The sequence below is a fragment of the Peromyscus californicus genome, unplaced genomic scaffold (assembly GCF_007827085.1).
Source record: "Peromyscus californicus insignis strain IS unplaced genomic scaffold, ASM782708v3 Scaffold_1__1_contigs__length_55948999, whole genome shotgun sequence".
Taxonomy (NCBI): Eukaryota; Metazoa; Chordata; class Mammalia; order Rodentia; family Cricetidae; genus Peromyscus; species Peromyscus californicus.
Genome location: NW_026294492.1, coordinates 21295931 through 21309987, shown reverse-complemented (window position 1 = coordinate 21309987; position 14057 = coordinate 21295931). Strand labels below are relative to the sequence as shown.

At 41.5% G+C, this 14057-nt stretch overlaps 1 protein-coding gene across 2 annotated transcripts in view; it reads right to left on the bottom strand.

The window, feature by feature from the left end:
- Window positions 1–14057, bottom strand: part of Babam2 (BRISC and BRCA1 A complex member 2) — a 376695-nt gene that overhangs the window by 248137 nt on the left and 114501 nt on the right. For both annotated transcript variants that reach the window (XM_052746193.1, XM_052746194.1), the window contains one exon: window positions 418–612. In XM_052746193.1, the coding sequence (XP_052602153.1) occupies window positions 418–612 (195 nt within the window). The remainder of the gene's footprint in view (window positions 1–417; window positions 613–14057) is intronic.

The window sequence follows — 14057 nt, the reverse complement described above, 5'->3', positions numbered from 1 at the left end:
TGCGCACGAAGGCTCCATATAACCAGCTGTATCCAGAACAGCTGACCTCTCTTATCTGACTGGGGCACTGGAAGAAGGTGGAATTTGTCAGTGTCTTAACCTGTGGCCTGCCGGCTACCCACATCAGGACCTGCATGGAGGTGTAGGGCAGAGGCAGTCCTCAGGCTCTCACGCTGCCTTCTGAACATAGCAGACTGCAGATGAAACCAACTTCGCACACTTCTCCTGTGACATTCTTAACAAATAACAAACCTGATAGCCACTAAGTCCTTCTCCACCTCTACGTCACGACTAAGCACACAGGCGACCTAAGCCATCTGTATCTGAGGACATGATTAGAGCTCACTCGACAGGGACACCCTAAGGCTCTTGTCTCTAATCCCATCACAAAGTAACGTCCTTTCTCTCAGCACTCACCCAGTTGTTTTTCTTCCCAGCGTAAATTTCCATGTTCTCTCCATACTGAGGCTCTTCCAGGAGCGTCTGGTACTCAAACATGAGGCGCGAGCTCTCGCGGAGGCGGCTGCATTGAAACTGGTGGTACTGCTGCACCAGCTCCTTCACCACGAGCAGCAGGCACTCGGGGTTTGAAGGGTTCCAGGAGGCCAGGTTCTGCGGAGTCATAAACGAGGACCAGTGAGACACAACTTCATACAAACCCCTCGTCACAACTGCACATCAAGGCAGAGGCAGGCAGCAATAAAAGCCTTCGAGCGAGACTCTTCCTGCTGGGCTGTGCACTCAGAGCCGGGGCGCTAGTGAAGAACAAAACAGGTAGTGCTAACATTGAGAAAGCAAATTCACCTGGACGATTGATTTTGACCCTGAAATACTGAATTTGTTGTTTTTTTTTTTTTTTTTTTTGGTTTTTCGAGACAGGGTTTCTCTGTGAATTTGTTGTTTTATTCTTTTGGGCTCTTTGCTTTTAACAAGCACTCAATTCTAAACTCAGCATTCTATGCAAAAGTAATTTAATTCGACATCCACAGACCATCTGCATCTATAACACCAGATGTAAATAAATGCTCCACAAACAACAGCATTTCACAGAAACATAAACATAATAGTATGGACCTGATCTGGGAAAGGATAGGAATGGAGAAGATACAAGGGAAAATACATCTAGGAAATGCAAGCTTTGGAGGGGGAAAAGGAGGGAGTGGAGGAAGCGCTGGTAAGATCATTCATTCTTTCCACGGTGTGTGCTGAACGTGTTGTCTCCTGTTATGTATCAGCCATTGGTCTAGACAGTGAAGAAAGTAAGTCAAGTCCTTTGTCAATCTGAGACTGTGTAGCAGTGAGGACTGCGGTGACTTCCCAACGACCTGCATAGCTGAAGCCCTGGCCTTCCTACTAATACTAAGGTATCAATGGTGCTCACCAACACTTCTGCAGAGTAAGTGAAAACATCAGCACAATAAAAAGAGACATGGGTAGCATCTTCATATGGTCCTGAAAATAGTCCGATGCCACAGATGTCTGAAGGGTCCCCAGGGATCTGCAGACCCACTGCAGAACCATCACACTACACTTCATTCTTTTAAAGACAACCTAAACATAGCCCCTACCTAAAAAGAATGAACAAGCATTAAGGAATGCATTCACAGAAAGGAGGCCAATGCCCTTGGTACCCATGGTTTCAACATTCACAGATTCAACCAACTGCAGATTAAAATCATTTAGAAAACAATACATTTGTACTGAACTGATATTTTTCCTTGTCTATTATTCTCTAGAGAAGAGAAATAGCTATTTACAAAATATTTACATTATAGGCATCCTAAGCAAGTCATAGATGATGTACACAGATGACTACAAACACCATATCATTTTATACAAAGAACTGAGCAGCTGCAAATTTGGGGATCCATGGCATCTCTTGGAACTGATTTCCCAGAGATACCCGTGGACAATGGTACTTTGCTCTATTGAGCAGACAGATTTACAGGGAGTAGATGGGAGTGGGGAAGGAACGAGGCATTCCTTCACTGATAGGAGGGATTGGGCTAAGCAGACACTCGCAAAAAAGAGGAAGGAGCAAATGCTTCAGCGTCCTACAGTAAGTAGGCAAGGATATAAAAGTGATTTGGTCAGAAGAACACAGAGTCCTGCATGGCAGAGCTCTTGACCTTGACAGCCCGAGATTCCTTTGAGCTATTCAAAACCTCATTCAAAATATTAACAGGATGTACGAACACAGACCAGAACTGAAAATGGACCACTCCAGAGAGCTTGCTATGTGTTTCCTTCAGAGATCACTCAACACTTATAAATAGGAAAGATGATGACGTTCTACCTTTTAGTCAAGTATGCCTTCTCAGGCTGCCTACAATACTAAAGCAAAAGGAAAAGCTTTAGTCACCTCAATTTCTTCTTTTTAAACCTTACTTTTTTCTTCAGTGTTTAGAAAGCTTCGAGCCATATCCACACAATAAGAAAAATTATAAAAACATATTATCTGGTAAAAACATCTGAGTAATTTGAATTTATTTCAAGTCATTCAACCTAATTGTTAAACTCACAGTATAGACAAGCCAACCAACACGTCCTTCCTGTTAAAACACAGCCTCCCAATACCTGGAAATGCCTCTGACCTTGACCATTCAAACATACTTCACTGGAAACCACGCCCAACAGTGCAGGTTTAGACATGCCCACTAGATACAGATTTATCTCCTAAGGCTACATGACCAATTTTGCTAAATGAGCCATGTTGGAATCATGTTATCTAGAAGGGGAGAACATAGAAAATATAGACAGTTTTAGTCATGTCCTAAGACTAAGTCTCCTGAAGACTAAGGCGTATTTTAAAAACCATGTCTAGGCAGGGCGGTGGTGGCAAACACCTTTAATCCCAGCACTCAGGAGGCAGAGGCAGGTGGATCTCTTGTGAGTTCGAGGCCAGCCTGGGCTACAGAGTGAGTTCCAGGACAGCCAGAACTGCAGCACAGAGAAACCCTGTCTTGGAAAACAAATGTCTAGAATATAGGACACTGGGCTTTCTAATTCTCTTGAGTAGTAAATAGAGCAGAATGCCCAAACTTTGGTCAGGGAAGGAGGCACTGGTATACATTTTCAAGACTCTTTACAAAAAAGGAAAAAATAGCTGTGTCTCTAATCACCAAGTTCTGTTCTACTTTATTTTTGTTAATGAACCAAGGAAGAAATCTGAAATGAAGATGGCCATGAACCAGGGGCGCGGGTCACATAATATCCTAACAAAAAAAGAACATTATAATGGATCCTGAAATGAAGAATACAAAATACAGCTGAAGAAAATGATCAACTCTAGTCAAAGGAGACACCAAAGAGTTAACTAACAGTTTGGAAGAGGAACTTAACTCATCCTCACTAATCTCTGTGACACAGTTGGGACTGGGGTGGGTGGGACTGGGGTCGGTGGTGCTGGAGTGGGGTGGGGGTGGGATGGGGTATGGGTGGGGTGGGGGCAGGGCAAGGGTGGGGATGGGGCAAGGTCGGGGCAGTTCTTTTCAGATACTGCTTAACCAGTGGGGTTGGGTAACTGCTGATATTCAAGTGCAGAGAGCAAGTGAGACTGTATGAAACATAGAGCTGCCCCCTCGCCCCCAGCTTAGTTCACTAAAGTATTAGCGAAGCAGTGTTGCAGACCTTGTCACCGGAATGGTAATTCCCTGTCCCTACTCTAGCTATGCTGTCCAGCTGTCCTCTATGAGGGATACTCCAGCTTAATTGACCCCCAACCTGCCCGTGTTTCTTTTCTCAGTACACTCCCCTGAAATCAGCAGCCTCACAGACAGCCCATCAATCCTCAGCTCTCTATCTGTGCTTCCTGCTGTGAGCAAGCAATGAGTCACAGCAGCGTCAGAGGCCTAGCTCACAGGCTACTCAGGCTTACTCAAACCATATATTCACCATGCTGAAGCAAATTCTGACAGGAGAAAATAGGGAAAGCTGAGAAACAATTATCACTAGTCCGTGCCTTTGAGGAGATTCAATAGGGAAAAAAATTACCACGTGAGATGTGCAATCATCACTGCCTAATAATAAGGGGAATGACATCTCAGAGAAATTTCTCTTTCACAAAAATAATTTTGTGATGAAATTTGTCAGGAAGAGAATGATGTATAGTAAAAAATATTAGAAATATAGCAAGGAAATTACCTAAAACTTGCTACAAATCCTGCCTAACGTTCTCGCACAGGAGGAAATCAAAACCAAGGATCAGCATATGAAAACTATTCAACCTTGATAGTAATCAAAGAAGTGTGGCTTTAAAACAGGGACATGTCATGATGTCATACACAATGACAGCAAGTCTCCCTCCCAGCATTAACAATCACGCGCCCTACCCAAAGACAGCACCCTTACCCACACAGGGACTCCTGTGGACAAACGTCTGACCCTCCTCAGGTACCCTGCAGATCACATGGCTTTGCCCACTCTGAGCTTCCTGTCTGCAGGGCACAACAAGCCCCAGATCACTTGAGCTCTACAAGCTGTTTCTCCTTTCCATGTGACACTCTGATTTATCTTGCCCCTCATATTGCATCCCAAAATTATGAGAAACAATGCTTATATCTTAAAGTAGCCAATTGACTAGTAAGAGTGAGGGTATCACTTAATGGGTGCTTTAACATGAGGGAATGTAAATACTCCACATGAAAACCATATATGCACAGAAAAAAGTTATCAACTGATTTCTCTAATTGAAAGCCATTTCAGAGTTTTTTTTCCTGATTACCCTATTCTCCAAAATTTCCATGTATGTACGAATATGTTTATGTAGAAATGCATTTAACACATGTCATAATGAAAAAATAAAAATTAAAAAAAAAAACAGGATAAGCAACTTCACATCACCTGTGCATGGTACTGGGGACTGAACCCAGGGCAGGAGCATGCCACATATGAAACTACTTTCCATCTCAACCTTGAGGAACCCATTCTTTTGTCATTTGTCATTTCTGAAACCAAACTTCAGTTATCTCTTCCAAACACTTGAAACTTAGTGGGTTTTGGAGAAAAAAAAAAAAGTAGCATCACTTAACCCTAAAAATGTAACATTTAGCACTAACATTGAACTTGTTATTGCTTCAATTCCAAGGCTCACAAAACACTTTGGGAATGTTAGTGCCATATGCCCTAGTGACATGTATGGCCTCAGTGGTCTTTGGAAACGACTGATGACATGTTCATTTCTAATAGAACAGGAACTGAACAAGCAGGAACTGTTTAAATGTCAGCTTGGGGGTACATACAAATACCAACAAAACTAAAACTGTCATTAGCTTCTTTGTAACAGAACCATGTCACATGTCAGCAACGAAAATCTCTATCATACCTTAACATACAAATAACTCTTCAATATAAAGAAATGAAATGATCTCAGACATCTCTTCATAATTACTTCAAATACAACAAGCTCCTACTTTCTTAAAGCTAATGCAACATGAATATGGTGTGGATGACAAGAAGGAACACTAAGGAAGAAGGTTTGAGTCTACACACACACACACACACACACACACACACACACACACACACACACACACAAACACACGTCTACTCCCTGTTCACACAACAACTCTTGAAATATTTACATAGTCCTGCAGCTAGCAAAAAAACCAAACAAACACAGACCACAACACTGTGATCACATCCCGGGTTGGTGACGGTGTTGACTGACAGTTAATATTTGGGGTCTTTACTCTTGAGGAGATTCAAGCACTAAGAACAAAAGGAAGTACTTAGAAGGGAAGAGAGCACCATGTACTCTTGTAGCACACTCACAGCGACAAACGTTGGCAGGCAAGAAATTAAACAGGGCAGTAGTTCCATGCGCCTAGTAGCTTTATTTTCAAATATTCTAATAACTCTCTAGTAGGGCTTATTGTGTCAGAGGTTCAAGACTGTTGTCATGACGTTTGAAGTTGTTAGCTACAGTTTTTCAAAGCCCAGGTGGAGCTAATTAGAAAAATATACAACTCTCTAAGATCTAAACAAATAGTTAAGCAGACACCAATAAAAAGTCATTTGAGGGATTAATGTGCAATAATAAAAAGTAGTCTTAGAGTGTAGGGAAGTTAGGCTCGAACACTCAAGAAGAATGGCTGCAGGTAAATGGAATGTGTACTGGGAGAAGGTGGCTCATGACCTGTATTCAGTAGCCACTGCCCAGCCATGACCAGTGCGAGAAGGAAGCACCCTGGACCTTCTAAACCAGCATGTCCAGAGCTCTCCAAGGTTCTGATCTGCTTCTCAACCAAGAACCAACCTCCCCAAGTCTGTGTCTGAGGCTCCTTCTAAAAGGGATTTATTCATTTTATTATCTTCTGTGTACAAGTGTTGGGTGATATTTGGATTGTGTTCTGACCAATAAAGCTTGCTTGGAGTCAGAGGGCAGAGCTAGCCTCTAGTTAACCATAGAGGTTTGGAGGACTGTAGAAAGAGGGATAGGAAGTGGTAAGGCGGGCTGATTTGGGATCTCAGCCCTTTTGGTCAGAGAACAGAAGAAGTAGAAGTCACTGGTAGCTGCTCCCCTGCTTCTCTGATCTTTCAGGTTTTTACCCCAATATCTGACTCCTAGTTTTTATTGATAAAATTAATTAACTTTATGTATCATATAAGTGATTTGTATGCATGTATTTTTTGCTTCATAGGGGTGCCTGATGCCTGTGGGAGTCAGAAGAGGGCATCGACCCCCTGGGGCCAGAATTACAGCTGGTTGTGAGGCACCATATTGGATGCTGGGAACAGAACTTGAGTTCTCTGCAAAAGCAACAAGTGCTCTTAACCAGTGAGCTAACTCCCCAGACCCTAAAAGGAATTTATTTTAATGACTTGCAAGATGGTACCCATCAGTCCATTGCCTGGCCTTACAGTAAAACAGTAGCCAGAAAAGTCTTCTGGCTCCTAGTGTAATATGATCTTAACTCTAATTTCCTAGTGACATGCAGCCAGAAGACAATGTCATGGGGAAAATATACAAACATCTTAATAATGAGAAGTAACTTTTCCATGTGACTTTGTGATAATACTAACAAATCTCATAAAAGAAAACACAAACAGAAGAAAGCATAAGTCTGAACTTGGAATGCAATCTCCTAGCAGGCTTATCCAGCTATCTGGTCAAGTGAAACTTCCAAGTACCAGGAGGACTCTAGAGTACCTTCAGATATCTACCCCGAGATGATGTAGTGGTGTATCACTCTAGAGGTTCTCTCTCATCCCAATTTTGGTCGAGGATATCAGAACCACTAGTGCTGGAACACTGTCCTAATGTCTTCTATAATCAAGCAAGCCTTAATTCTAAAATATGAGAAAGTACACCAAATTGTAGCTGTGGCTCCACTTAGAAAATTCAAAAACCTGTATTGTCCCTCCTCGCCCATCACAAGTTGTTCTTAAAAGGGGACAAGCCCACACTGATCCCCAGTTCAACTGAATCTCTAGGACCACACATCTCACTTCTAGGTTGTATTTCTTTCTTTGGAATTGATGGTAAATAGGAAGAAACAAGGGTAACAGGGTAGGGGGAAGAAGTTTCTGAGAGCACCTCTTGATCCCAGGCAGAATCAAGGGTTACAGGGTACGGGGGAAGAAGTTTCAGAGAGCACCTCTTGATCCCAGGAAGAAACAAGGGGAACAGGGTAGGGGGAAGAAATTTCAGAGAGCACCTCTTGATCCCAGGAAGAAACAAGGGGAACAGGGTAGGGGGAAGAAGTTTCAGAGATGACTTCTTGATCCCAGGAAGAAACAAGGGTAATAATGTAGGGGGAAGAAGTTCTGAGAGCACCTCTCGATCCAGCCTCCCTCTCTCTCAGAAGCACTCTCAAATGGCACAGGAATGAAGGGAAAGGCAAGTCTGCCCTCGAAGGAAAAGGTCCATCAGCATCCTTCTTCTATGGACGTTCTAACCACCGAGAGAGTGCACACATCCTTTCGTCATGTGAAAGAGCACAACACCAGCACACTAACGCTCCCAAATACGACATAAGCACCTTGCAGGATCGACTGAAGCAGAACGAAGCCCATCTCTTCTACAGGTGTCACCTTTTCCCACACAATTGTAGCGTCCTATCTTTCAAGCATGAGAACAGGTCAAGACCAAAACACTCATTTTATACCTGTTTCTCAGAGAAAATATGAACTAATGTTGGTTTTAAGTTTAATGTCAGACAAAACACCAACATAAAATTTGACTAACGAATCCTCAACATGAAAAAAAAAAAATTCACTTTCCAGCACAGGCTGGCTGAGCCTGTGACACAGGTCTGCTGTGTCATCTGGCTGCTGACGTCACACACTGCCCTGCCTGGGCTGCTCAGACCTGGTGGCAAGGGCAGAAAGACAAGTAGAAATGTGACTGCAGCTTGACTCGAGTGTTCTTCCTGGGGACGCACTGAATCTTCCAGGTTGCTCGAATACCATCCAGGGATGTGATTCTCAAGGAGACAGCTTGTTACTGCTTTTCCTGGCTGTACTACAAGAAACAACAGTGTGAGCTTATTTTAAATTAATGTGTGCTTCTGTGTTTCTTTACAAGAAATTAACTGCAATCGTTCAGTTAAAGCAAACACTTTGTGTTTCACTTTTCATTATGAAACGTCTTCAGGATCCTCTCAAACTTAGGAAGCTAAAAATTCCCAATTTTAATTACCAGTTTCCAATGTGGAGGAAATTATTTCAATCACAATAAAAGACCTTTCAAGCTTAGTTGGCCCTGTGGGGCAATGAGTGCTTTCCTAGTGAGAGGGTTCCTCACCATTCTCTGATGGCAAGAGTGTTGTGATAGAGTGCGTCTTTCTGTCTCTTTCACTGAGACTTTACAACAATGCATCGCACAGAACAAGACAGAAGGCAACAGCCTGAACCAGCTTGTTATTTATAACTAGGAAACATCTGCAGGCCGACACCTGCCTTCCGTCCTCTGCCCTAAATGACGTTGCTAGTTAGACCCGTCCCCTGTGCTAAAATGACTTCTTCTGGACCTCAGCTGAGCATCTTGGACTTAAAGATCCAGACCTAAAGCACTTGCCAGACCCTTCTCTTAGTCCAAATTCCACATACACACTTTCCCAGTCAACAGTGACCTGGTCACACACTTTGTGTATGTATGAACAGGGGGAACTATCTGAAAGGAAGTGATTTTGGCTCTTTTTGTTATAACAGGAACATGCAGCTACAGGAGCCAGAAGGAGAAAGCAACACAAAGCAGATAGTTAAGTAAAGGAGGAGACACAAATACTGTGTAAGTTCTAAGAGCTTTCATTGTCTTTAGTTTTTTTTCTTTAAAACTCTAGCATGCATATGGTGTAAAACTCATGCATGCGTATGATGTACATACATACACTCAAGCATACACATACACATCAAATGTTTAATAAAAAAAACTCTAAGCCTTAGACCTTGGTCCACATAATGACCATGACACAGACACGTAGTAAGTTTCCACCCACTGTTTGATGTCCAACATCGAATCTCTCTCCTTCTGCAAATACTCACCCAAAGTTCCTTAAGAAACCACCCCTGCCCATTCTCAGCCATGGACCTGGACTAAGAACTATCAGATAAAATTCTATAGGGATTGACTCCCCAACCCAAGTATTTCCTATGCACCCAGTCTCAATGACTAATTCGGCTCCAGTCAAACTAAGTAAGATAAGTTGCAACATGAGCTGGCCTACTGAGAAATGAAGGCGTGCCTTCTTCCCATGGTGGGGATACAGTATGAACTGGCGTAACTGTGCTGTATTCACAGAAGCAGGGCGACTGAAGATTTACGTGCTTATGGGGAATAAAGGTCAACACCCTACAAAGCAAAGAAGAAGTGGAGTAGAAGGAAACTAGGTTCTTCAGTGACGTTATTTCAGCCACAGATCCAACATTATCTTAAGTCCAACTCCGGCCTTTTAGAATCCTACGGGCCAATGAACTCCCTTTACTGTTTTAAGACAATTTGGATCAGGTTTCTATTACTCGAAATGAAGAAGAGCAGATATAAGAGGAGGAGGAAGAAGAACAGGACAGGGAAGAATAGATACATCGAAACCGATACTGCTGTTTTGCCTTCTCTAGGGGCAAAGGGAGAGGTTAGAAACTCGTACCGAGCCATGTAACTGTTGAAAAGCCTTTAACCTTAAAGTACAGAGTCACTTTTAGGAACTCATGTTTTCTGCCAGAGATAAAATCTGAGGATCTTCTTCCAATCTCAGGGCAGAAAATCTACAAAAAGGATGAACGTATTTTCACTAACCCTCCAAAGATTATAATCATTTCTGTTATGGGAAAAGTAAACAAACAGGAAAGAAGGAAAACAGAAGGCTACACTTTTATAAAGTATGACTCATTTAGTGAATTTAAATTAAAATATATTGAAATAGGTAGCTAAGATGTTCCCCATCCTGGAGCTCTTCAAACACCAAGAAGGTATTTGCTTCAGTGGGTAATAAAGCAAGACTTCCAAAGGAGCCAAGAGACGCACTAAAGGATGTAAAGAATGAACTGGTTGAGACCAGATGAGGACACTTTGATTATTGACATGTAACTTGGGGCCATATATAACCATCTGCACCTAGCCCTTCTTGAGCACAAAGCTTGGAGAGGTCTTCACTGATTTCATGGTCCTTTACCCAGGAGATATTTTTACCTTTGCTCTACTTGACTGGAACACATTCAGCACGTACAAGCTGTCTTGTGGTTATCACATGAATGCTGGCTATATGCCAAGCTGGGAATGTGTGCCTTGGAGCAGAAAACCTTTATATCTTCTGCAAACAATCTCTCCCCAGAGACTTGAAAAGGGCCCCACAAAGCAGCCGCGGTGACTGCACTCAGACCATCTATCAACTCAGCAATGCATAGTCAACACTGTTTAATGAACTGTCACTTCTTCAGACTAGTCACCCCTCACCAGGTCCCAAACCCATACCTTACCAGCTCTTTCAAAGCTGTGGTGACCCTCACAAAGAAAAGCATTTGTCCAATGAATCATTACACATTTACCCAGTCCAATTAAGTGCTTCAGAAATCTTAGGCAGGCTTTCTCATTCCAAGCTACCAATGTCCATTGCCATCAATCTACCACCAATCAAACAGAATGGGGCTCCTTTTCTCAACAACCACCATTTCTCTTTTTTAAAAAAAAAATCTCTGCCACGTAGAGCGGCCATGCTGGATGCTAATAATCACAACAAGGACAGTGGAAGCAGAAGAATTCAGTGGTCAAGGGTGTCACATCAGTCTTCACCAACCGAAACTACCTGATCTCTTGAGACAAGTGGGCTAGCCTCGGGTGTCTTCAGAACAATGTGCAAGTATCTTTAAAAGGCAGGCTCACAGGTCCTACCATTAGGACATGGATTCAATGAGCCCAGGATGATACCGACACTTTGGGCATACAGAATCTATTCTGTGTTTCTGAGCCATGGTCAGGCATTTAATAGCAAGGTGGAAAATTGAATCATCTTTGTAACAAATTATCTTATTAAAGGATCAACTATTTTACAGCGATTCCTTAGACCCTCATATAAGTTCCACTGATGTCATGATGGCTTGACTCTCCCTTCTAGACTTTTCTACAACTTGTCCCACATGTTTCTCAGGAAGTAAGAGAATTTGTCTATAGATAATGTCTCTGATAATCAAAGACTTCTGAAAAGTATTAACTCCTGGAATCCAGGGCTACCTAAACCTTGGGGAAGGGAGGGAAGTGGGCATGATATATTTCAACCATGGAGAAGGCAGACACGGTAGCATATACTTACATTCCCAGTAATTGGGAGGCAGAAGCAGGAAGTCAGCTGAAGGTCAACTTCACCTCTGTAACATGTTCAAGGCCAGCATCGTCTACATGAGACCCTGTCCTGGGGAAGGGAGAGCCCTTCCTACTCTTGCTGGTTTCTGCCTCTCCCATAGCTCTTTATTTTGCTCAACTTGGCACCTCTTCCCTCTTCTGCCTGGACCTGGAATATCTTCCAGGCTTCTCCTGGGACCCCAGCATTCCAGGTTTAATACCATCTATGCCCCAGGGGGAGAAACACCAATGATGGTGTGATCATTCTTAAATTGGTCATATTTATTTGCATTTAATTTTAAATCACCATCTTTTTACTCAAATATTTTTGTGATGGCTCAAATAATATTAAGGAATCACGGAGCATTTATAAATTGGCAGACATAGCCTGCAGACATGCTTTCTTTGACCCTCATAGAATTTTTATTTAAAGATCTTTAGACAAGGCAGACACACTTCGGCAGGTCATAGTCCTCACTAATTCTCACAGCTGCCATATCACCTTCTTCCCTCATCTGTGTGACTTGACCGGCCCCTTCCGATGTCTGAGTTTACAACCCCTGTGGTTAAGGTTTTAGGACATTTCCTGAAGAGATGACTTAGTTCCTGCCATGGTTCCTTCATTTATGTTACAAGCAGTGGGTGTTTATTAGTTTTATGTTTGCAGAATACAACAGAAAGAATAGTTAGACTTTCTTTGTGATTAACAGTGAAACAGAAAGCTTTCTGTTCAATAAAGCCAGTAATGTTCACACTAAGTGACTGATTGTCTGGGTAGCAGTTACTAAACACCACTTTCCTTCAGTGAGATTATTTTTAAAAGTATCTGAGAACAGAGATGGTATCTTACTTATCTCTGTGTTAAATAGCTTGGCTTTTACAATTTACATACTTATTTTCAAGAAATGACCACCACAATATATTATAAGCTAATATAATAAATTTCAAGAGTCAGTAAAGATACTGAATCATTTGAGCCAAGTTTATCGAGTGGCCATGAGCAGACGTTGACAAAAGAATACTGGACAGTAATTTTGAAAATACAATATTGCAATATGACTAATTATAGTCATCAATCATTAAAAATTTAGGCCATCTTAAAAACAGTATCTTTCAAGCATTCGAAGATATAATTTCTTTTCCCAGGCTAGCACAAAAATAAAGTAAGAATGCAAAAAAAATTAACAAAATAAAATGAAATATCATGGCTCAATAGAAGGGTACAAAACAGCACATTTTCCAGTTCAAAAAAACTGCATGAGATGTTGGTCTTCCTGTTTTTCCTAAACCTTCTAATTGTGCTTCCAGAAAGCTCCCAAGCATCTGCCTCTATGGAGCTGATTCTTCGTCTTGGAGCTCCCACAAGGAAATAAAGAGTACACTGTGCCAGGATCACTGTCTTCTCCAGCCAAAATCAGTAAGTCTTAGAGCCAATTTCCTCTGGGTAAATTTGATGAAATTCCTTCCATTTGCAGCTTCCTTACTTAGTGGTAATGGCTGCACATGTCACAAGTCAATATATATGTACATGTGTTTAACAATATACATTATTTATTTAACGGTACTATGTATATCAGTGCACCCAGGTAAACATACATCTATCTACGCGCTCACACAGAAATGTACAGCTCCATAATGGTTCCTAGAATCTACTGATGTGATTTTTCTGTGACTACTATTTCTTAATTGAGACACAATTCTCTGAGACCTAGCATTACTCTGGAACTCAGCATCAACCAACTCTTCTATGCAGCTACAGGATAATGAGAAGGTTGGTTAAAAATAATTCTAATGCTTTGCACAGTCCCTTAAGTGCTTCTGAATCATCGAAGAAAGATCAAATTAGGTTCTATTTTAGGGTAAGGGGTATTTTATCAAAATTCAATTATGTTTTAAAACATGGTGATCCATATATAACTTATACAGTAAATTTTTATGAGTCTAAATATTTTATTAATTGGGCTAACCTTATTTCCTATTTACTCTTAATAAAATAAAACTTGTAATTTTATGTCTCTCATTAATAATATGAATACATTATATACATTATTAACAAGGACTGCAGATTAAGCATAACATACATTTTCCATCACCGTATCTAATTCTTCAATCCTTCAACTGCCAGTCTGTTGATTATCTAGTTGCTGTAGAACATAAACTGCATTTCATACAATTCATGTTTCTTCATGGACGAAGGTCATTTTTTATAAGACTATGTGATACAGATACATTTTTTAAATAGTGAGGTCATGGGGGTTAAGTAAATAGAACTGTTATAATA